This window comes from Dipodomys merriami, unplaced genomic scaffold (genome assembly GCF_024711535.1).
Source record: "Dipodomys merriami isolate MVZ:Mamm:240054 unplaced genomic scaffold, mDipMer1.0.p SCAF_3, whole genome shotgun sequence".
Taxonomy (NCBI): domain Eukaryota; kingdom Metazoa; phylum Chordata; class Mammalia; order Rodentia; family Heteromyidae; genus Dipodomys; species Dipodomys merriami.
The window spans coordinates 114,037,167-114,061,366 of record NW_027204492.1 but is presented as its reverse complement, the minus strand read 5'-3'; the positions used below and the strand labels follow the sequence as shown (position 1 = coordinate 114,061,366).

Sequence of the window (24,200 nt, the reverse complement as noted above, 5' to 3'; positions counted from 1 at the left end):
GGATGACATTTCAGAAAAGAACATTATTCAATGAATATGAGAACAAATGATGAGCAACAATGCGCACTGGCAAAGCTTGGATTACAGCCTCCTCTTAAAAGCCAATGTGTGGCGCCTTCTACCTCCAGCTCAGAGCCACCCCTAGTTCTGTCAAACTACCTCAAGTGTATACTCAGTGGGTCCAAAGGATAAAAGAGCAAGGGAGGATCTCTGCAACAATCCAATTAATTCATCTTCAGTGAAGGGAAGTTTATGTCAGGGTGACCCTGGCTGTTCTGCATGTTCTTAAATGCAGCAAGACTGAGCAATTATTTTATTAAGATCACTTACTCTAAATTGACCTGTGCTTCCAAGTATCAGAGAAATGTGATCTGCATTGCAATCTTAATTTAGATTTACAACTCAGTTCCCCCCCCCCCAAAAAAACCCCAAATAGACATTTCCAGAAATGGGCCAGATTTCTTCTTTTCTAATGAAATAGCGAGGCTAAGCCTTAAAAAGCATGCTCACAGAATTGATAATAAAGTAGCAGATACATCAGATGGCTCATCAAGATCTTTCTCCACATTTAAATTTTCTTAAAAAAAATCAAATGATGCCATATCACACCTACCACATATGTGCTGCACCATCTGGCTACACACTCTTTTCTACAGACTATTCTCTAGATACCATCTCTTCAGATGTCCACCTTGGCAAATCCTTACAGAGAATAACTACATCTAAAACTTTCTCTGTATCAGATTCACATAAAGAATTTAGACAATGTCAATAAAAATTCATTACTCTTAGGAGAAGAACAGAGAGGCTCAATGCCTGTGTGTATCTGATACAAAATAATATTTATCGAAATGAACTTTAGGAAATGAAAATAAGAGGGCTTTTTTCTTTTTTGCTGTTTTTGTTTTCTTTCCTTTTTCTCTATTTGTTCATTTATATGTCTTTAGGAGTGTAAGGGGGGCACAGAAATGGAGAGACAAAGGGTGAACAAATGCAGCAATGGTACTAAGTAGACACAATGAAGAAAACGAACTATACAACTTATGGGTGGGATTGGGAGGGAAAAACTGGGAGAGAGAGAGTGAGGGAAGGAAAAAATATTAGCTTAGATCATTAAATCATTATTCAACATGTTAAATGTGTCCCTTTGGATTTTTAGCATACAGGTGATAGAGTTTAAAGGCGTGCTTTTCTTCCTGAAAAAATAAGCAAATAAATAAAAGAAGAGCCTGATGTGATACAATTTGATAAATTAAAAAATATGTAATCACTTGTATTTGATCAAAAGGGTTAAAATAGATCTGTTAATCTTGTAAATAAGTCTATTATTTAAATCCATTATTTTTTTAATTTTAATTTTTATTTATTTATTTTTTATTGTGAAAATACCGTACAGAAGGTTACAATTACATGGGCAAGGTAATGAGTACATTTCTTATCAAGCATTGAAATCCATTATTTTTTACTCAGACCATATCCTACAGTTTATTTTAAATTAAATAATTTTCCAACATACTATGTTTTCCTTCCTATGTGATTAAGAGCTTAATTTAATGTCTGGATTCTGGAATTGAGTTCAGAATGGTTCATAGGAAGTGAACTACCCTGACTATAATTATTTGAGTAAATTCCATTTTCCTACGTGCAATAAAATAATTTTCATCATACTCACATTTATTTGTACATAATAGAACAACTAGAGTTGTTATAATTCAATCGTTTGTCTACCCACTAACCACATGTACTCTCTGCAATTCTAGATGCATCTGTTTTCACAAATAAATTGACATCAAGTAATATTCCACTGAAATAAATGGAAACCTAACCATATCTTTTTATTACTGGATCCCATTATCTATTTCCTTTGATTTGTCTTATTCATTTTCTCCACTTATTCCATTTCAGTGAATATGCTTTTCAATCCTTATATTTTAATGCTCTCAATTTAAAAATCATATTTCAGTAATATGGCATTTCACGCATCCATCTGAGAAAACCTGCTTGCTTCCCATAAAAATCCCTGAATATCTGCCTAACACCTTGTGTGAATTCTGGTTGATAGAGTATTCTGTTAAAAAGAACACACAATTTCAAAAGTGCAAATGCTTTGGTTTTGTAAAGATTTAGATTACTCTTGTCTGAACTAGGAACAAACCATTCCGATTGACTTTCTAAAGAAACAGATTTCTGTAGGAGTGACTGAATCATAATAGCTCAGAGGCGTTGTCCTGCCTAAACTCCCTCCAGGAGAGGACACCAACTAGAAACGTCAAGTTTAATTTAACAGACACAGCAATAATTATACAACCCTATTAGTTCACAAGCTATTGGGTATTAGCCATAGGGCAGTAACACCCCAAATGAAGTTGGGCATTTTTCCCTATCAGCAACAATTGAAAACAAGTAGGAAAGGAAGAGCTGAACTGACAGGAATAAAAAACAAACAAACAAAAAACAAAAAACCTCTGTGTATAGTTGCAACATGCCTAGGATTGTAGTCAGGAAATAAGAACCCTTGCTGAAAGGGGTGAGGAAGAGAGAAAGAAAAAGAAAGGGAGGGAGGAAGGGTGGGAGGGAGGGAGGGACTCTACCAGGTCCAGAATTATAGGATACATTTTTTGTTATGATTTCAATTTTTTAAATGTTAATGAAATATACATTTATTTTCTAAACAAAATGAAACCTGAAGAAGTAAGCCTGGAATGACAAGCACACATGACCTGATGTAGCTTTTGTTTTAGGTGCACCTGAATGATAAGAGTCCAACAAACTGGGGAACTAGGAAGAAACGGGTGAGTTGTAATCTTGTGGAGCTGAACTTGTTCTAAATAAAGATTTGAAGATAAGCTAGTGTTTCCCATAATGATGCTGCAGATCAGTAAAAACAAATTTCCTGGCCCATCTTCTTATTCTAGCTTCTGTTATATATATGATGCTATGTTTTGGTAGCTTGTTAGTTCTGTGTTATTTAACAAATATCTAATATTTATAAATTGTGGTGCTTTCTAAAGTTCCTTCAAGAATAATCGTTCGTTTCTAATTTTGCCTCTAAAGCTAAGGCTAAAATTTTTCGTATGCCAATTGTAATGGGTGGAGTGGGGACCTGTAGACCTGTTATTAAACATTTAATTGACATAATAGTAACCCATGAGACTAAATAATGATGAGAAAATTTAATGTAGAGTTTCTATATAGGTTATATGTGCTTTTCTTACTTACATACTTACAAGTAGTATGATCTTGTATAGACTAAAATGTGTTGCAGAGGCCCAAATGGTTCTATCTGTCATGGGTAAATGTTACATAAAGCATGTACAAAACGAAATCATCTCTACTTTAGGGGAAAAATGCTACAAATTTGATAGTCTTTTTCAGGACCATGTAGTTCTTTTATCCTAAAGCATGTAATCAACTTACTAATTAATAATAATGAACCTTCAAACTTTTACTTCTTTAGCTTGACAAATATTCCCGAGTGTCTCGTATTTTTATTACTCTTTCATGATTCACATAGGTTAAGGGGGGAGGGCAGACACATACAAGAAAAAAAATGGATTTTTTTTTCTGGTTGAGGAAAAGGTCGGCTTGGTACAAAAACTGGATTAAACTAGCAACTTTAAAGTTAAAATGCTATGCATTTAATGTCAATGAATCATTTACTTAAAAATACAATGGAAAATTTCATGCTATGTGGATTTTCTCATATTTCTAAAAACTGAATTTTGGAAATGAAATTGGTCTATTCGGAATCAATGTCAATGTATGTAGATAAATCCTTTACATAACATGCAGCCTCTACCCTAGCATGCAGTCGAGCCTACATATGGATGCTGGTTTTGTAGGTTTAAAATGGTTAACTCTCAGCAATTTCATATGGTTCAAACTGCAAATTATTCATAAGGAAAATAGTTACGCCTTCATCCTGAAGAATTATTATTATTTAGTAACTGTCATTAGGCGTCAAGGCTATGAGAAATGAACTTAACATGAGGGCTTTTGCTATTTGAGCCACTGCAGTTAGAGAGCACGTTTCTGTGCATTTGTGACAGTTTCTATCTTTGGGTGAGAGAGATCAATTACAATGCAGTGCGATGTCATTAACCTAACAGTGGCTGAGCTGATTCCACGGGGTGTCAAACTTGACATCAGTCATTATTTACAAAAGGAAATTTAATTATAGCTTCAATTTTCTGCCCCTTTTTTTTCTTTTAACTGCAAAATACTGATCTCTCCAAAGACCTAATCTATGCATCAAAATTTTGACATGATCAACAGGACCTTTATTCATTTTCCTCTCCCAAATCTTTAAACCATAATGAGCATAAGACCCCCCCTTTTCTCCTTTCCATCAGTGCTAGGTGACAGAGCTTATGTCCCCTCTCTCTCAAGCTCCAACTGTAAATGTTTTATTATGTGTCACATCCAGAGCCTGGTACACAGAAAGAACAATCATATTAGAGGAAGGAAATTAGACAATGTCCAAATCATTCCACTCTTAATGGAAGAAAAGCATAATTAGCATGCATACCCTCTAGTTTTCCCCAGGATTGGCAGAGAACAGTATATTCCATGTCCCCAGAATATAACATGCAGAACATCGGATCTAAGTTCTCATTAATTATAGCAGAAAAAAAAGGCAATCTCCCCAATGCAGCTGCCCAAGGTGACAACTGTGGACAACCTTCTATGAAATACGTTGTTCCGCAGGAAGATTTACAACAGGACTAGATTGAAGACAGGCTGCTTTATCAATTGAATATCAGTCCACAGGGGGTAAAACACCCTAAAACAAGAGTATGCCATAGGGATTGTTTCAGAGTCATTTTAAAAGACACAAAACCAGGCTAACCCTTTCCAAGCGCCCTCAGTGAAAAGCTTTAAACAGGCTATTGTCAGAGTACAGGGTACCTTTTCTCTCTTGGCTTTGTTCAGCATTTTCCTCGGCTGCAGTTTCCATGGCTGGCTTCATACCATCCACCAAAAATGCTTTTCCTTGCTTTCTCCCAACACACACTTTTTTCCCCTCCTCTTCCTTTTCTTTTGGACTCCCCTCGGTCTCGTATTTACACCGCCTGATTGAGAGGCTCTGTTCTTCACTACAGTAGATTACAGCCCCTTCCAAGATGTAAAAGTCTTGTCAGCGTCAATCTCGTTCTGCCTACTGTTCCATAGAGATAGGTGCCAAGGAGCCGGCAGCAATACGTCACAGAGGATCCCAGTTATAAAACAGCCATTCTGTACCCCTCTGTGCCCAGACTCGACTCTCAAGGCGCCCAGGAAAGACCTGCTCCCCCACCAAGCTCTTCCTCCTCACAGTCTCTCTTAAGATCTTTCCCTCACTCTCTCTCTCCGCCCCCTCCTCTGCTCCCTTCTTTCCTCCAGCCAACTACACCCAATGAATACTAATTAATTCTCCCAGGGAAGAATAGGTTTGTGACATCAGAGGAAAGGATGTGGAAGAGAAAGAAAAGAGCCCCCTCCCACCACGTGACTTGGTCGGGCCACAATCTATGTTGTCTCTCAGGCAAGTGCCGTGTTTCCCAGGCCATCCCTTTAGGGGCATCAATGTCTTATTTATTCTGTCTATCGCCCATACCCCGGTAAAATATACTTAAAAGATATGCCTGTGATGTCTATTTTATTTGCTTTTAAAAATACCTCTTTTTCACATTACCTCTAGATAGATAAGTTGATCTTTTCTTTTTGCTCAAGCCCACTTAATAAAAAGTGACCTTTTCTTATTTCTTAAAAAAGTGTAATGTATGACTAGTGTCTCTAGCTGACATTTTGGTGGTTTTGTTAGTAAAGATCAGAATGGTTTTGTGATGTGATTGTTTAAATATGATATTGTTTTATTCATTAGATCCTCTCACTCAAAACAAAAGTCATTCTCAAGAACATTCTAAATATCTGCAAAATAGCTAAGGTACCAACAGTGCCTCTGACCTGACTTCTTGCGCAAGCAGATGCTATTGAACAAAAGTTCCTATCCCACTTTAGCATGTAAGCCTTTGTCGAGACGATGAGCCCTGTGTATTATAGAACCGTTGTGCAGTTGGCTGGCCTGCATACCTTCTCTGGACCCATGAGAATAACTACAGACTCTCCAGGCCAGCCATTTGTGGCTCATGCTTGTAATCCTAGCTAGTTAGGAGTCTGAGGTCTGAAATCAGTTTAAAGTCAGCCTAACTAGGAAAGTCCGTGAGACTCCTATCTCTAATTCCCATCAAAAAGTGGTAGAGCACCAGCCTTGAGCAAAATGCAGAGGGACAGCAGTTAGGCCCTGAGTTCAGTCTCCAGTATTGGTTCACATACACATAGGAAAAGAAAGAGAAAGGGAAAAGAAAAGGAAAAGGAAAAGGAGGAAATGAGACAGTCAGACTCAAGACAAATACAAATGCAAAGATTACCATTGATCACAACTGGATGAAGGATTTCCTAACTTAGAATATTCTGTTTGTAGGTTGGTTAGGCATAACATCTACCTTGGGAGAAAATATAAAAGAAGTTGGGAGGCCGGGCACTGGTGGCTCACACCTGTAATCCTAGCTATTCAGGAGGCTGAGATCTGAGGATCACGGTTCAAAGCCAGCCTGGGCAGGAAAGTCCGTGAAGCTCTTATCTCCAATAAACCACTAGAAAACCAGAAGTGGCGCTATGGCTCAAGTGGTAGAGTGCTCACCTTGAGCTGAAGAGCGCAGGGACAGAACCCAGGCCCAGAGTTCAAGCCCCATGACCGACAAAAAAAAGAAGTTGGAGGCTATCTCTCTTTAATATACTCTCGCAAGTTTTAGGAGTTTATCACTCAATATTATTTTTCAATGAACAAGAGCCGGAGCTAGTGGCTCACAACTATAATCCTAGCTATTCCACAGGCTGAGAACTAAGGATCACGGCACAAAGCCAGCCCAGGCAAGAAAGCCCATGTGATTCTTGCCTCCAATAAACTACTGAGAAAAATAAAAACCAAACAAACAGAAGTGGAGCTGTGGCTAAAGTGGTAAAGTACTAGCTGTGGGCAAAAGAAGGTCAAGGACAGCATCTCAGACCCTGAGTTCAAGCTGTATGACTGGCACCAAAAATAAATATATAAACAAATAAAGCATTCAAAATCCTTTACGTGATCTTTTAATGATTTGGTTTTAGATAATCCTCCAAATGACTTTTACATTCAATACCTCTAGCATGTTAAAGAGGAAAAGGTTTTGAAAACCAGTTTACCCTGTTTTAACACCTTCTTTTAATTTTACACCCCACTTTTTTCTTTGACCCGTGTTCTAGAAGGCTGCGCCCACAATCAACCATTTCTTTAAATTATGGCTTCGGCCAGGTTTATTGTCTCCTGGTGAAGGGATAGGGAAGCATGCCGGCTAAAATGGTGCCTTGTTAGGGGAAAAAAATAAAAGGTTCATTTGTGATATAACTACCTTCATGGGAAAACTTACCAGGTGTCCTAAAGGGGCACTTTTAAACATGTTTGGCAATGACAATGTAAGTCCATTCAGACAAAGGTGCCAAGTCCTTGTGCGTGACAAGCTTGTTTCCTCCACCCACAGCATTCCAAATGAAAACTCAACCCAAAATTTAACTGAGCACAAAACAGGACAAAAGCGATGACCTGTTGCTGGGTTTTCAAAAGTATCTAACAAAGGCATGCAATTTGAGAACTAACGGAGTAGAATGGTATCTTGGCTCTTCCTTAAGAATATTATTTTTATTCATGTGTTTGTGCATGCATGCATGTGTGCGTGCACATGCATGCACAACTGGTATTGGAGGCTAAACTTAGGGCCTGTTCACTGTCCCTTAGCTTTCTTTTTTTTGGGGGGGGGTCTGGTCGTGGGGCCTGAACTCTGGGCCTGGGCGCTGTCCCTCAGCTCTTCAGCTCAAGGCTAGCGCTCTATCACTTGAGCCACAGTGTCACTTCGGCTTTTTTTCCCTTTTTTCTTATGTGGTGCTGAGGAATTGAACCCAGGGCCTCATGCATGCAAGGCAAGCACTCTACCACTGAGCCACCTTCCCAGCCCCTGTCCCTTAGCTTTCTTGACTCCAGACTAGTGGTTTAACATTTAAGCCACAGCTCCACTTCCAGCTTTTGGGTGGTTAATTGGAGACAAGAATCTCACAGACTTTCCCACCTCAGCTGACTTGGAACTACAATTTTCAAATATCAGCCATCTGAGTAGTTAGGATCACAGGCATGAGCCACTAGCATCAGGCTTCTACTTTATCCATGGGCTCAAGCAATCCTTGTGACTCAGCTGTTTCAAATCTGGTATCAGAGGCAAATGCTATTGTCCCTGCTAGGAATATTATTTTCATAAGGAAAACAGAATATGTAAGACATATTCCTAAATTCCCAATTTAAGGATAACTCTTAGTTCTATATCACAATGAAAAAAAACACAAAACTATTCAACAAAACATTTACAAATCTTCCAGCAAATAGTTTCATCTACTTTTACTTGGAATAAAACTACAGATAAAAGAGTAGTTCATCACTTTTGTCTTATTCACAACTTCATTTTCATTAGAACAGTGATATATGATAGTCCTAGAAATTACCACTGTACTACTTCAGAAGCAGCCTCAGATTTCACTGATGTTTATAATAAACCATTGGAATAAAAAAAAAAAACAAGTGCTAGAAAAGTTGTCAACAAGAACGAAAAGAGAAATACATTCATAATATTTTAAAGTATATATCTATTTGGGACCAGAAAAGCTAGGCATATAGACTGAACAGGAAAGGAAATATCTCCCAGAGCTGAAACTATTTCTTTGATCCCCATGTTGTAAGATAGTCAGAACATTTCTGAAAGCTGAAGCAGGAATAAAACATACTGACATAAAATGTACTGGATTGAAAAAGCCAATGAAATTGCTAACATTGCCTAAAAAGAACAGGAGGTTCACATCATTTTCCTCATATACCTGCAAGTCTTTGATAGAATTATTTCCAGCTCAGTAAAAATGTGTGGTATAACCTTCTACATACTAACATGTACAGGAAGTACAACAACAAACAAATAATGCTGTTTTCTCCAGGCAATTCACAGGCTACTCGCACACAAAACTCTCCCAAACCAGGGTGTTCCTATCTACTGCAACTGGTAGAATATCACAATACCAATAACATGAAAAGGGGATTCATTAGGCACTTACTGTATGCAGGACATCAAATCAATATTCCATGTTATACATTATGGTTGCTCAGCCAATTGAAAATTCAAGTTGCACAAGATGTTCTACCTGCATATCGTTATCTTAGCCATGAAGTTATCAAAGATTTTGTCAAATTCCTGTTTTCCAACTTCCTGGAATTACATTTTGCTTTGACCTCAAAATCACTCTTCAGTGAAGAGTCATTAAACATCAAGAGGAGTATTATCAGCTTTCTAACAACTTATTCCTCTGCAATTTTCAGGGCTCATAGAACATTTGTGTAACATGAAATATATTCTGCTATAATTCTCATTGTCCTTCAGAGGAAATCGATACTAAGCACAGCAACTGCAAAACCAAAGAACCTCACTTCATATTTTACTGTAAAAACTCTCATACCTAGTTGCATGAATTTTAAGTAAATTGCTTGAAAAGAAATTTTTGATCTAGTGTGGTGGCACACATTTGTGATCTCAACACTTAGGAGGCTGAGGTGAGAGAATCAGGGTTTTTTAGGACAGGCTAAAGCTACATAGAGAAGTCCAAGTGAGTCTAGACTACATAGCAAGACCCTGTCTCAATAAATGAATAAACAAACAATTTTCTGTTAAGTGACTCCTATTTTCACATTACTACCCAAGACAGAAACCTAAAATGTAATGTTCTGGTTGCAAACATCTGAGCTTTCTCTTTACTTGGAAAGAACAGAATTAGAGCTACAGCAAGAACTCTTAAGTCATATATTTGAGGCAGAAAATATATTTTTATCAAGTAGAATTATCTGCAGTATCAATAGTTCTTAAAATGGCACATACATTAAAAAAACACAAACTAGAAATACAAAACTATAGCTAGCAATTTAGAATACGATAGTCTAGAATTGAGTCCTCCTCATAATTAGATTTCTATCAATTTGGCAGAGCCTTCGTCCTTCATTACCATAATTAAATTTCAAATTTTGCTTCCAGTGTGGGGTTTTGAAAAATGCCTGCTGATTTCTTTCCTTTCTTTTCTTGGTTCTTTTCTTGCCTTTTCTTTTGCTCTTTGCCAGGACCGGGGCTTGAATTCAGGGTCTCATGCTGTCATTCAGCATTTTCACTATGGCTGCTACTCGCCCACTTGAGCCATTTTTTTTTTTTTTTTGCTGGTTAATTGGAGTCTCGCAGACAGTTCTATCCAGGCTGGCTTTGAATTACAATCCTTAGATCTCAGCCTCCTTCCTAAGTCACTAGGATTACAAAGATGATCCATTAGCACTCAGCAAGCCCTATGATGTCTTACTCTTATGATTCCCCTTCTGATGCTCTTGCTCCTGTCTACCATATTCTCTCTGATGGGAAATGGCATTGCCTAGAGCTTCGCGCTGAAAGGACAGATCAAATGGGATGGTATATACAAACACTCAAAAATTATAAAGCTTAGGAAGCCATTATCATGAGTGTCTTTCTTTAATAGTAGAAGTGGTTACAGGCCAGGTACCTGAATAAAATCAATAATTATGAGCATATGAGATTTCAGGTAACTTACTTAATGGCAGGCAATGTCCTGATTAAGATTTTGAGGAGTTGCTGAAACAAATTGTAGAACTGGCCAAAAGCTTGCGGGGGGGGGGTGGGGGTGGGGGTGGGGGTGGCGCCTATGATGAGCCTCCCTCTTCTGGTAAAACAAACAAAGCAAAGCAAAACAAAACTCTATGCACCCTTGTTTCCTAACAGAGACCAAAAGTGTAAGTTGGACAAGAGCAGGCTTGGGTTTTACATGATAGAAACAGTTGTAGCATGAGACGTTTGAATATGCCAGGCTGAGGAATGGGCACAAGACAGGCAGCACCAAAGCTCGCCTTGGGAGTCTCTGCATTTTCCTCACTGGCTGTGAATCACATCCATCTATGCAAAGTCAAAGTCAATACCATGGCTTCTCTCCAGTCTCTTAAATCAAGCTTGCTCGACTTCCACACAAGGGACACTTGGAGCTGGGCCATTCTTTGTTGCAGGGCTATCCTGAGTATCTTGAATGTTTAGGAACAACCCTGGCCTTGCTCATTATATGCCAATAGAACCAACCCAGTTTTGACAACTGGATATATTTCTAAAGATTGTCAAATGACTCCTTGAAGGGAAGTCTCCCCTAGCAGAGAACTACTGCCTTAAAGCTATCTTTCTTTTCCTGTTTCCTTTGGCTATTGTTATATCCTTTCAAGCAATAGGTCCCAAGCTTGGGCACACTCTGAAATCATCTGGAGGTTTTTACAGTAAGGATGCCAGGCCCTCCCCCCAGCCCAACATTCTGATTGGAGTGTCAAGAGCATATGGCCATCCAGAAAGTTTTAAGGTGGAGTGGCTCAAGTGGTAGGATGCATGCCTAACAAGTGGGAAGCCCCAAGTTCAAAACCCAATACCAACAAAAAGGTAAATCTAATGTGCAGCTAGTTTCTGCCTGCTGTAGGGACACACAACATACGTGTTGTGATGACAGTGACACAAAGCTGTTTTGGGAAGAGTTACACAGAGGGTGGGCCATTTGAGGGGTAGATAAGAGAGAGATAAGAAGGCAAGGTCAGGGTTAGCACCATTGACAGAGGAAAAGGTGATGGAGACTCTATAATAAGCAGCTGGGGACTTACAACAGCTTGGATCCCTGAAAAGATAAGTGCCACAGGGAACAGAAAGAGATCAGGTGACATATTCCTTCCCAGGGCTACTGTGACCCAGTATCACAACGTCATTAGTTTTAAACAACAGAACTTATTCTTACCATTCTAGAAGCTACAAGTCCAAAGTGGGCAGGTCTGTGTTTCTTCTTCTACGAGAGCATCCTTCCTTATCAATTCTAGCAGTAGTCAGCCATCTTTGATATTTCTTCGCTTACAGATGCATCCCTTCGAGGCTATGTCATAATGTAGTATCCTCGCCTAGAACTGTGTCTCTTCTCATAAGGACACCAGTCATATTGTACTAGGCTTCATCACAACTTGACTATATCTATGAAATCTCCATGTCTAAGGGCACATTCAAAGGTTCTGGGGGTTAGGACTTCAACATATTTAAGGGGGTGGGGGGAGGTCACAACTCAACCCTCACCAGGTGAAAAGAGTAAGACAGGCTATCACAACTGGAAGTCATATGAGGCCACATCTGTGTAGCTGCTTGGAAATGAAGACTTGGATGATATCAACAGAGAAGAGCCCAAGAATGGCAGGAATGTGTATGATACTGAGGCAGAAGTTACAGACAAGCAAAGATTGCAGGTGCCACCTAATCAGGGGGTCTCTAGTGGAAGAATCACCTTCAAATGAGGCAGAGATCAGGTGATACAAGAGAAAACAATCCAAGATAGGGCCCTGTCAGAGAGAAGAGAATTTTAAGGAGAGGGGTACACCGCAGTCAAAGCTGTCAGAAGGCGAGGAGCTGGCAAAGGCCACTGAAATGGAAAATTCCAATTTCTTTGCCAGCATCAGCACAAAGACTGGAATGGAAACCAGTTTTTAGAGGGGCTATGAAAAGACTGGAAAATGAAGCGGAGAAAGCCAGGGCAGCCCACGTTGTAAAGAAATGTCGTGAGGGGAGGGCAAGGGAAAAAAATGTAAAAGCTAATGGAGGAAAATGGGCAAGAAAAGAGTTCCTCAACTGTGTCATGCCGATAGGGTGGCAGGGACTGAGAGATTGAACATGCAAGTAGAAGTGAATAAATGAGTCAGGATCACAGAAGAAGCAAGTGCCACCTGTAGGGGACAGCATGGGACATTTCTCCTCCCAACATGGAAGTGAGGAAAGAGGAGATAGAGGCAAAAGGAAAAGTCTAGCTATTGTCAACCTTGAAAGAATTTCCTCTTAGAGGAAGTGGCAGTGACAGGCAGGTTACAAGTGCAATGTGTCATGTACAGAAAAGGTGACATTTATCAGTCACAGCCTCATCTTACAGATGACACAATGGTCTCAATCTTAAGGTAAGTGACTTGCTCTGAGTCTGGGTTGGTTAGGGACCTGAATGGGGCTGAGTTTGTAGAAGACTAGATATTCCAGGAACCGAGAGGGACAAACACTACCCTGATTATGTTATCATACTGGGGAATAAACCCCAACATGACAGAGCAGCAGCATCTAGCCCAAAAGAAAACAAGGAAGGAAGGAAGGAAGGAAGGAAGGAAGGAAGGAAGGAAGGAAGGAAGGAAGGAAGGAAGGAAGGAAGGAAGGAAGGGAGGGAGGGAGGGAGGGAGGGAAGGAGGGAGGGAAGGAAGGAAGTAGGGAGGGAAGGAAGGAGGGAGGAAAGGAAGGAGGGAGGGAGGGAGAGGGAGGGAGAGAGGGAGGGATGAAGGAAGGAAGAGACGGAGGGAGGGAGGGAGGGACAAAAAGGGAGGGAGGAAATAAGGGAGAGACAGAAGAGGGAGGGAGAGAAACAAGGAGGAAATGAGAACCAGATGATGGTTTGTTAAAAATGGTTTTGATAAGGAAAGGAAATTTTCATTCCTTCCATGTACACAAGACATACACCAGAAGACAGCTGATGTGCTGACAACAAGCTCTCTGATTAATTATCACATCCGGTGGGAAGCTCAGAGTCTCTCATTAAAAGTGGTGCCCCGACAACAACCTCTTCCTGTGAGGGCTCCCAATTAACTTGCCTACACAGCATGGACCAAGTCGACCTGAACAGGGCCAGGCCTTCCAACCTTTTTGTTAGCTCTGATCTGCAGCTATCAGGGTCCTCATCATGTCTCTGGAATGGCTCCTCCTTGCATCACCAGAAAACCTAGGGACTGGGAGATTCTCTTATCCAGATAATCTGTGGCTCCTCTACAAAACCGAGGAACATAGAGGAACGCCCTTGCATGATCTGCCAAAAGACAACCATCTGAGCTCCAGCTCTTCTGAAAGTCACAACCCTAAGCCCTTACTTGGGGATTCAGTGATAAATACCAACTGGATATTTGTCTGTCTTTACCAGCCTCTGAGTCCAAGTGGAGACAACTACTTGGACCAATCATAGTGTTCACTAGGGTCGCCCCAGGGAAGGCGGTCCAATCTGGTGGAGGTCCTTGACTTTGCTGGCCTACTTTGCCAAAGGAAGATGAACACATTTAAATTCAAGGTGAGATCAGGACACACCCAAGCTGTCAAACATTCTCAGAAGTTCAGACCCCCAGGAATGTGCCTTAGGTTAGAGACAAAGATGAGGGAATCCCTTAAGGAAGGTTGTGCTAGTTGTTGCTTTGGGTTGGCTTTGCCCACAAGACATTTCAGCTGGTTCCCTGCTCTCCATATGCAGAAGTTACTGTCACTTTCCCTTGAAATGGAGTCAATGTGCAAAGGAAGAAGGTTCTACTTGAGGAAAAGATGTCTCCTACACAGACTCTCTATTTCTCGCATGAAATAAGATTCCCCTCCCCCTCACCCAAGTGCCACCTCTAACAATGCTAATTTCCCAGTGATCGGAGCAACAGAAAGCATTAAGCAGCCCTGCAGTCCACATATTATTCTTACCCTCATTTGAACATGTCCATCTACAAACTACTATCAACTCCCAAGGAAATCATAACTACCACTTGGCCAGGCAAGGATACCGGCTAGATGTTGAATCAACACTGGGATCCACATCCAACTGATTTCAACACTGTCTCCCAAGGACACGCCACACGCGCGCGCGCACACACACACACACACATACACACACACACACACACACACACACACACACACACACACACACACACACACACACACACACACACACACACACACAGAGGCCAGTTCCCAGAGCCTGTGTCAATCTCTGTACTGGAGTTGCTGTAGGATCTCAACTCATGTGCTTTCTTTCTTTGCCTTTACAACAGTACTGAGAGGTGAGGCCTTACTATCTATCTTGCAATGGCCAGAGCAGGGAAAAAATCCAAGGGAGCCCAATTGACATGGCTGAGGTCATGCAGGGGGTCAAACTTGGAGCTAATTCTGGGCCACTGGGTACCAAAGCAGAGAATGCAGGAGGCGGGCAATCACAATGAAAGGATTCAAAGTTAAACAAAGACCCAGGTGACATGATTAGCGGCAGCAATTATTTAACTCCAGAGATCAAGCTCATTACCAATGCCTTGCTTAGAATGGCCTACCCGTCCTTCTTTTCTAAAACATGGAAATCTGGAGCACCCCTAATAACCATGTTCTGTGCAACGCAAGGCTGTGTGCCTTTGCAACTGTGTAAGGATCTAACACCCTCACCCTTACCCACCATCCCTTTCAACCCTGCTCTATCCTAACCAGCCTTCTGATGCCATGTGACCTTCCTGAACCTCAACTTCATCATCTACTAGAGGGATTCATAAGGGAACTTCCTCCACTAGGCTATTGTTAGCATAGTGAAATGTTAGAGTCTCAGCACAGTGCCTCCTACACCGCACTGACAAGATGCTATTTCTGTTTTGGAAAGTTTTCATGCTCCCACTACCATTGCACAAGTCCAAAGAAAGGGAATGAGGAGGAAGGACTAGATAGAGATTTCATGTCCTTCCAGAACTTTCTCTGTCCCTGACAAAATCACTTTTTTGCCTTTGCTTAGCCCAGCACTCTGGGTGTGTGCACATGCGTATGTGTGCACGCATGTGTGCCAGTACTGGGCTTGCTCTCGGTGCCTGGGTCTTGTCCCTTAGCTTTTTCACTCAAGGCTGGTGCTCTACCACTTGAACCACAGCTGTACTTCTGGTTTTTTTGCTGATTAATTGGAGAGAAAGGTCTCATGGACTTTCTTCTCCTAACTGGCTTTGAACTGTGATCCTGAGATCTCAGCCTCCTGAATAGCCAGGATTACAACCTCTGGCTGGATTTCTAAGAACTTTTCCATTTCCATCCCCATAATGTCAGAATTGCCTCAAACTGCCTTGGAGCCCTTCATGAAGAGGACCACTAAGGATATGGTGCCTTGGATTAACTAAACAGCAGATAATTAAGTTGAGCTGAGTTGAATAAGGCAACAGAATTAAAAAGATGTGTCCCTAAGGGTACTTGCTTTTTAACAGATGGGCAAAATTATCTTCTGGAGGGTGTTGCTAACATTTGGGTATTCAAAACCAAATTAGATTTTTGCCTGTAGTTGTGTGTGGGGGGTAGGGAGAGGGAGAGAGAGAGAGAGGGAGGGAGGGAGAGAGAGAAAAAAAGGGGGAGGGAGAAAGAGGGAGAGGGAGGCAGAGAGAGAGAGAGAGAGAGAGAGAGAGAGAGAGAGAGAGAGAGAGAGAGAGAAAGAAAGAAAGAAAGAGAAAGAGAGAGAGAAAGAGAGAGAGAATGTGTTAGTCCTGGGGTTTGAACTCAGTGACTGGGCATTGTCCCTGCACTACTTTTGCTCAAGGCTAGTGCTCCACCACACAAACCATACTGCTGTTTTTTTTTGTGTGTGTGTTAATAGCTTGTTGGAGATAAGAGTTTCATAGACTTCAAACCAGTATCCGCCTATCTCCGCCTCTTGAGTAGCTAGGATTACAAGTGTGAGCCACTGATGCCTGGCTTTTCTTGAACACAAGTTTCTCACTTCATGTCAGAAAACCACTCACTGAATCAGGCCCACCTTCGTTGCATGTAACATATGGAGTCCTGACCTCAAGCATGCCTCTCATACTACTGTTTTAAGTTCTTAAGAATTTTATCTCTGTTCATGGCAATATCAGGGTCTCATGCTTGCTAAACAGGTGCTCTCCCATTTGAGTCATGCCTCTAGCCCCCTTTTGTTTCAGTTCTCCTGAGCCTCCCATGCCTCTGAGAATGACAAATAGGTGCCAACATATGCAGCCATCGAGATGAGAGTTTTCAAACCTCTCATCTTTTATGCCTAGGTTAGCTTTAAAATGTGATCCACAATCTCTGCCTCCCAAGTAGCTAGGATTAGAAGCTCGGGCCATTGTGCCCAACGTAATGTGAAGTCCAATGGGACAGTGGCAAACACATATGAGCATAAGAGTTATGGGTTCCTTGTCACTCCATTTTGCCTGTCAAATTTGAAGTGTCCCATTAGCCCAGCATTCTGATGGACTGTACTGCATGACTCAAAGCCAGTACAAAAGGAGCATGTCCCATCCAGGTTTGAGTAAATGCTGGTGCTGGCAGTCAGTTCTAAAAAGTGATGCTTTCATTCAAAACACAACGTGTTTTGAATGCAGAAAGGTGGCAATGGAATTCTTAGAGCCATGGATGGCCAAGGAACCTAGCACATCCTTTTTCTCTCAAGGTCCTTTCCTGAATTGGGCAGTTCTTACACTGAAAGGGTCTCCATAGAAGGAAAGACAAAGACAGAAATCCAGAGTTCTTTGTTACAGTTCATCCCCAGGTATCAGCAAAGGAGGAAGTGCTTGGAGAGTAAAATCAAAACAGTTCAGTTTGCTTTCTTCAGTGTTTCCACTATTTGTTTAGAGTCAGATACAGATACATGTACAAGCTACAAAACACAGATTGGTTAATTTCAATGACTGCATGTGTTAAGTGCTGTCATATTTGCATCTAAAATTGTACCATCTGAGGATGATTAGTGAGATTCATGCTAGAAATTTAACATTAATCATTTAAAATTCATTTTTCTTTGCTTAGAATGATATTAAGTGGAAAGCAAAACTACCCTACAAGTCAATTCAGAAACTATGTATAGAAGATAGGGAAAAGCTTTGTTTTAGGGGTGTTTGTGTGTGTGCGTGCACATGCGCTGATCATGGGACTTGAACTCGGGGCCTGGGCACTGTCTGTGAACATTTTTTTCAAGGTTAGCACTCTACCACTTGAGCCACAACTGTACTTGCAGCTATTTTGGTGGTTAATTGGAAATCAGAGTCTCACAGACTTGCCTACCTAGGCTGGCTTTGAACCATGATCCTTATATCTCACACTCCCGAGTAGCTAGGATTACAGGCATAAGCCATGGGCACCTATTTGAACAACCTTTTTTCTTTTCCTTTTGAACAAGCAGCCCTACACTTTGATTTTGCACTGGGCTGGGTAAAATTTGCGCCTGGCTCTACATGCAAGGCCTGGCCCAATCAATCAGCTGTTAATACCCAAACCACAGCAATCTGATTAGATCAGGCAAAGCCACTATCAATGTGGATCTCACAAACCATTTGATACGATCCTTTTCCATACTTTCAGGAATAAGATCTATGTTGACAACGTATCACTACACATTTTTAAAGCCATGCTCATGTAGTATTTTTAATCAATACCTAACCTGAGATCATTCGGGTATAAACTCCAGTGGAATCAGAATTTGCTACTGTGCATTTTGAAGTGGCTACTAGGTGACAACTATCATATACAACTATCATGTAGAAACAGTGAGGAAGGTATCTAGTACTCCACACTTGCCTTTGTCCTTGGTCTGTGCTAAAGACATGACAATGTCATTTAAGACACTAAGTTACATAATATCACTGATGCAGGCTAGATACACTCTTAGTTTACCACCATTTAAGACCAAGGTACTGGAATCAAAAGATATAGAATTTCTCACTGGGTACTGGTGGCTCACCTCTATAATCCTAGCTTGTCAGGAAGCTGAGATCTGAGAATCATGTTCTGATGCCAGCCTGGGAAGGAAAGCTCCAATTAATCACACAAAAAAAACCAGAAATAGAGGAGTGGCTCAAATGGTAGAGCAACAGCCTTGAGTGAATTAGCTAAAGGACAGTTGCTAGTACCTGAATTCAAATCCCAGTACCAGCACAGAAAAGGAAAAAAAATCTAGAATTACTTCATGGGAAATTATACAAGAATTGTGTTCAATTCTTGTGATTTTTCTGGTCTTATTTTATTTTATTTTTTTTTGTCGGTCGTGGGGCCTGAACTCTGGGCCTGGGCGCCGTCCCTTAGCTCTTCAGCTCAAGGCTAATGCTCTACCACTTAAGCCATAGCACCACTTCTGGCTTTTTTCTGCTTATGTGGTGCTGAGGAATCGAACCCAGGGCCTCATGCATGCAAGGCAAGCACTTTACCACTGAGCCACCTTCCCAGCCCTCTGGTATTATTTTAAAATAAATGACATATACTCAGAATTCCAAACCAGGAAGATTTTTAAATGATCCAGCTCTTTCCTCCTTCTCCAATCTGCTACCTGGAAAGTCAGGATTGAGGACTCAGTTCTCTTGACTCCTAGCTTAACGTCTTCACATTTACATATCTGGTATGCAATTAACAAACATTTTCCTAGAATAAGGACCAAGTGCTTCATCTACAGTATACATGGCAAGTGGAGATAACTCTGCTTAAAATGTAACATCAGATCTTGATGAAAACATGCTCATGTATTTCCAAAAATATCTTTTAAAAATAAAACCTTAATGGGCTAAGACAGCAAAAAAAATAGAAAAGAAAATATCAATCTTTGGAAAATCAATACTTGGTTATGTCAATTTATCTTTTTAATGAAAAGCCACTCATAAACGGCGCCATCAGATTAAGTGAGCTAATGCAAGCCACTGACTTTGTAAGAGACCTAGGAACACTCAATAAGAAGCCATTGCTATGATTAATAAGTGAGATCAGAGTAAGGTCTGAAATGCTTTTTCAGGAAGGCAATAAAGCAGCTCCAGGATGGAGCTTGTCACCCTGCCTCTGCAGGGCATAATGGAGGGTAATGGTCACCTGCTCCACCTACTCTCTGGTGGGGGGAGGGGGGAGAAACCGAAACGATGGGCAATTCCCAGCTCCCAAGCTCCACTTGCTTTGCCCATTTAGGAAAACCACTTCCAAGTACATGGCCTTCACTGCTGTATATATAACCAGAAGAAATATGCAAAGCTTTGTGAAAACAAAGAAAGAAAATTGGTATGCCCATTCATGTCTTCCTACAAGTAAGAAAGTAGTCCTGGCCCCTGTGGTGCATGCCTGTACTTCTAGCTACTCAAAAGGCTGAAATCTGAGTATCATTGTTCAAAGCCAACCCAGGCAGAAAAGTCTATGACAATCTTATCTCAAATTAACAACCAAAAAGCCAGAAATGGAGCTGTGGCTCAAGTGGTAGAGAACCAGCCTTCAGGGGAAAAGGTAAGGTACAATCTCATAGTGCCCAGGCCCTTTATTCAAGCCCCAGTACTGGTGCAAAAAAGTAACAAAGTATTGGAAATTCTCATCTGTAACTGTAACACACAAATGTAATGTGCGCTATGGCTGAGAATGGCTATTCTGAGAGAAATGCCTCTACATGCTTGAAATGAGAAAGCGCTGAAAGAATGTAAGCTGTTGTAATTTTATTGCAAAAAAAAAAAAAAGAAATGCTCTCTGATGTTTGGGATAACAGAACAAAACACAAATTCTTGATTTGGATTAATTCTTCCATCCCCAAACCAATATAAATATGAAGCTTTTTAAATTTCTTTTTAAGACCTCAATCCTAAGCACTGACATATAAAAGAGAGACTGAGCACAGTATTGTGGTATAAAATGAAACAGAAACATATTTTGATAATTTAGACAGTTGTGTGTGTGTGTGTGTGTGTGTGTGCGCGCGCGCGCACACGCACGTGCGTGCGCATGCGCACATGTGCGTGCATGCGTGAGTGTGTTAGTCATGGGTCTTGAACTCTAGGCCTGGGCGCTGTCCCTAAGCTGTTTCACTCAAGGCGAGTGCTCTACCACTTGAGCCACAGCACCACTTCCGGTTTTCTGGTGGTTAATTGGAGATTAGAGTCTCACAGACCTTTCTGCCTGGGCTGGCTTCGAACTGCAATTCTCAAATCAGCCTCTTGAGTAACTAGGATTACAGGCATGAGCTCAGCTAATTTTGACAGGTTTTTTTTTGCTCATTAGCCACCCTGACAATTAGCTTCTCTAAAATATAAAAAAAAACATCTTGTTGGATGGATGTGCTGTGTATCATCTGCTGCTTTTGCGTGTATGTGTGTGTATGTGTGTGTGTGTGTGTGTGTGCGCGTGTATGTGCACACTATTAACTCAGGGCCTGGGCATTATCCCTTATCTTTCTCCATTAAGGCTAGTGTTCTACCACTTTAAGCCACAGTTTCACTTGTGGATTTTTGCTGTTTAACTGCAGACAAGGGACACAAAATCAGTCGCTGGTGGCTCATGTCTACTCAAGAGCCTGAGATCTGCAGATCATGTTTCAAAGCCAGCTCAGGCAGGAAAGTCCATAAGACCCTTATCTTCAATAAATTACCAAAAAAGCTGCAAGTGGTAGAGCACTAGCTCTGGATTAATAAAAACTCAGGGCTAGTGCCCAGGCCCAGAGTTCAAGCCCCAGGATCAACATCTCAGTTGGCTTTAAACTGTCACTTTCTGATCCCAACTTCCTGAGTAGCTAGGATTATAATAGTAGTTATGTAGCACCTGACTACTGGAGCATTTAAAAAATTATTGTAAGTGCTGCTGATCACATGTATGGTATATATGTGCACACCGGAGGGAAACCCAGGAGGATGACACAGAACTAGAGGGAATCAGGAAAAATCATACAACAGCGGGACCCATCAGCTACACTGGACATTGATCAAAATGAACTAAGCAACTCAATGGCAGCGATGGGAGGGAGGGAACAAGTGGGAAAGAGGGAACAGCTGACGCTATGCAAAACAAAAGAAATGTGCATATCACCCAATGTGGAAGAAATAACTGTATTGCAAAGCTCATAGAACTCATAAATATTATAGACATGATAGACAATTTTCTCCATGAAAATTAGAATGTGTTTGTGACTTTAAGCTTCATTATCCCACATACTGTGAAATTTGGGAAATTATGAAACCACTTAATCACAATAAAAAATTTGAAAAAAATAAATAAAAAATAAAATAGTTAACTGGAAAAAATTATTGTAAGGATAAGGGGTTACAGTTACATGAGTAAGGTAATGAGTACATTACTTGTTGAATATTGTTTTCCCCTCCCTCGTTTTCTCTCACTTTCCCACTCCCCAACTCCCTTCCCCCCTGCAAGTTGTAAAGTTCATTTCCAACATAGTGTCTTGTGAGTATCGCTGTTACACTGGTTCACCCTTTGTCCTTTGTCTCACCATTTTGTGATTCCTCTTTCCTTCCCCAAATCAGATAAACATACATACATACAAGACACAGGGAACAAAAACACCAAAAAATCCCTCTTATTTCCATATCTTGGAGTTCATTTCAATTAGCATCATATGATATTGTCATACGTGCATAACTATTGAGCTATTGTGATCCACTGCTAGGACTATCCTAGACATATGCTAATTATTACAAATGAGGGAGACCATGCAGCCTATGTTTCTTTGGGTCTGGTTTACTTCACTTAATATGATTTTTTCCAAGTCTTTCCATCTCCTTATGAATGGGTGATGTCATTCTTTCTGATGGAAGCATAGAATTCCATTGTGTATATATACCACATTTTCTTCATCCAGTCATCTACTGAGGGGCATCTGGGTTGGTTCCATATGTTAGCTATGGTAAATAATGCTGCAATAAACATAGTTGTGCTGGTAGCTTTAGTGTGGCCTTGTTTGTGTTCATTTGGGTAAATGCCCAGGAGTGGGATTGCTGGGTCATAGGGGAGCTCTATGTGGAGTCTTTTGAGGAATATCCATACTGCTTTCTAGAGTGCTTGAGTCCGTTTACATTCTCACCAAGAGTGTAGTAGCATTCCCTTTTGGCCACATCCCCACCAGAAGGACATAGCTCACAAGAGATATAGAAAGCCCACAGATTGGGAGAATATCTTCACTAGCTAACCCCCAATAACAAATCCTCAAAAAAAAAACCCCACTACCACCCATTAATAAGTGGGCTAAAGACTTAAAAAGAGACTTCTCTGGAGAGGAAATAAGAATAGCCAATAGACACAAGAAAAACTGTTCAACATCTCTGCCCATAAAAGAAATGCAAATCAAAACTATATTGAGATTCCACACGAAAACAAATAATAATATTGGAGCATTTTTGAAAGCTATTATTGACTAATGGACTAGGTATGGTAGGCTCTCTGTAGTCCCAAGCACTCAGAAGGCTGAGAGAACAGCGTGAGTTCAGAAGTTTAAAGCCAACCTAGAAATCAGAGTGAGACACTGTCTCAAAAAAAAAAAAAGCTATCAATATCCAAGACATTTTTCCAGTTGGTAGCACCATCAGCAGCAAGCTGCTTGAAACTTTAAAAGCTCTGCGAAAGTTTCATGCATCACTGAGTTCCACATCTGTGTCAAGAAGTCTCACGTTTGGAAGCACACCATTCTCAAAGGTAACTCAGAGTCACTCCTGAAACCTCAAATGTTTTCCATGACTCCTGGTAATCTGGGGATGAGATGAAGGGGTTCAATAAAGGTACTGCATGCCCCCACCCCTCTCTTCCGTTTATAATTAGGAACACAGTGATCACTAACATCTGGACAAAAATTCAGACCTAGAAGTATGAAAACAAAAGGTTAGAAGTATGTGCCATTCCACCTGTGTGACTCTCCCGACTCCAGCCTCCAACTGTAATTGGTAGTTTTCACATTTCACTTATTTTGGTTCAACTTTGCCATTGTAGTAGTAAAGTGATAGATGGGGAAAGAGATTATTTATTAGCTTCCAGATTGTGGAGATATGAACAGAGCAGTGTGTAAGCAGTGTGCCAAAGCTGACTCAGAAACAAATGTAAGATATTACTCAGAATAATGTGGCTCTTAAACTCTGATCTTACACCACCTATTGAGATTAAACACACACATCAACAAGACAGGTTAATGACTGGCACTTTCCATCACTAACTTAGAAGGCTGATTTGATTCTTCCCTGTGATACAACCTGACCTGTTATGGTTTCAAACTGACCCCCCATCCCAATGCTATCAATGGGCTGTGATTCTAATGCTAAGTCATACTTACCATACCAGGGAGCAGAGCCTACCCAACACAAGATAGTGTGAATGTATATGAGCTTTCCTTAGTTCTGGTGAGTGAATGAGCTCTAAACCAACCCTAGTTTCTCTGCAATGAAGACCCTTACTCACACCAAGGGCTTGTGCTGAGAAATTCATGACTAGATGATTGCTCTGTTGTGAGATTAAGTATTATTTACACAAACTAAGATGGCTACATCATTAGGT

General features: G+C 40.8%; 1 protein-coding gene across 5 annotated transcripts in view; it reads right to left on the bottom strand.

The window, feature by feature from the left end:
* The window catches only part of Gpm6b (glycoprotein M6B), a 135,001-nt gene that overhangs the window by 32,608 nt on the left and 78,193 nt on the right, over positions 1–24,200 (bottom strand). For 2 of the 5 annotated variants that reach the window (XM_070040848.1, XM_070040849.1), the window contains exon 1: positions 4,909–5,390. The exons of 1 other annotated variant lie outside the window; for it this stretch is intronic. In XM_070040848.1, coding sequence (XP_069896949.1) covers positions 4,909–4,969 — 61 coding nt within the window. In that variant the 5' untranslated portion in view covers positions 4,970–5,390. Of the gene's footprint in view, positions 1–4,908; positions 5,391–24,200 lie in introns of those variants that run through there. 2 more of the 5 variants (XM_070040850.1, XM_070040852.1) reach the window with 1 other exon arrangement.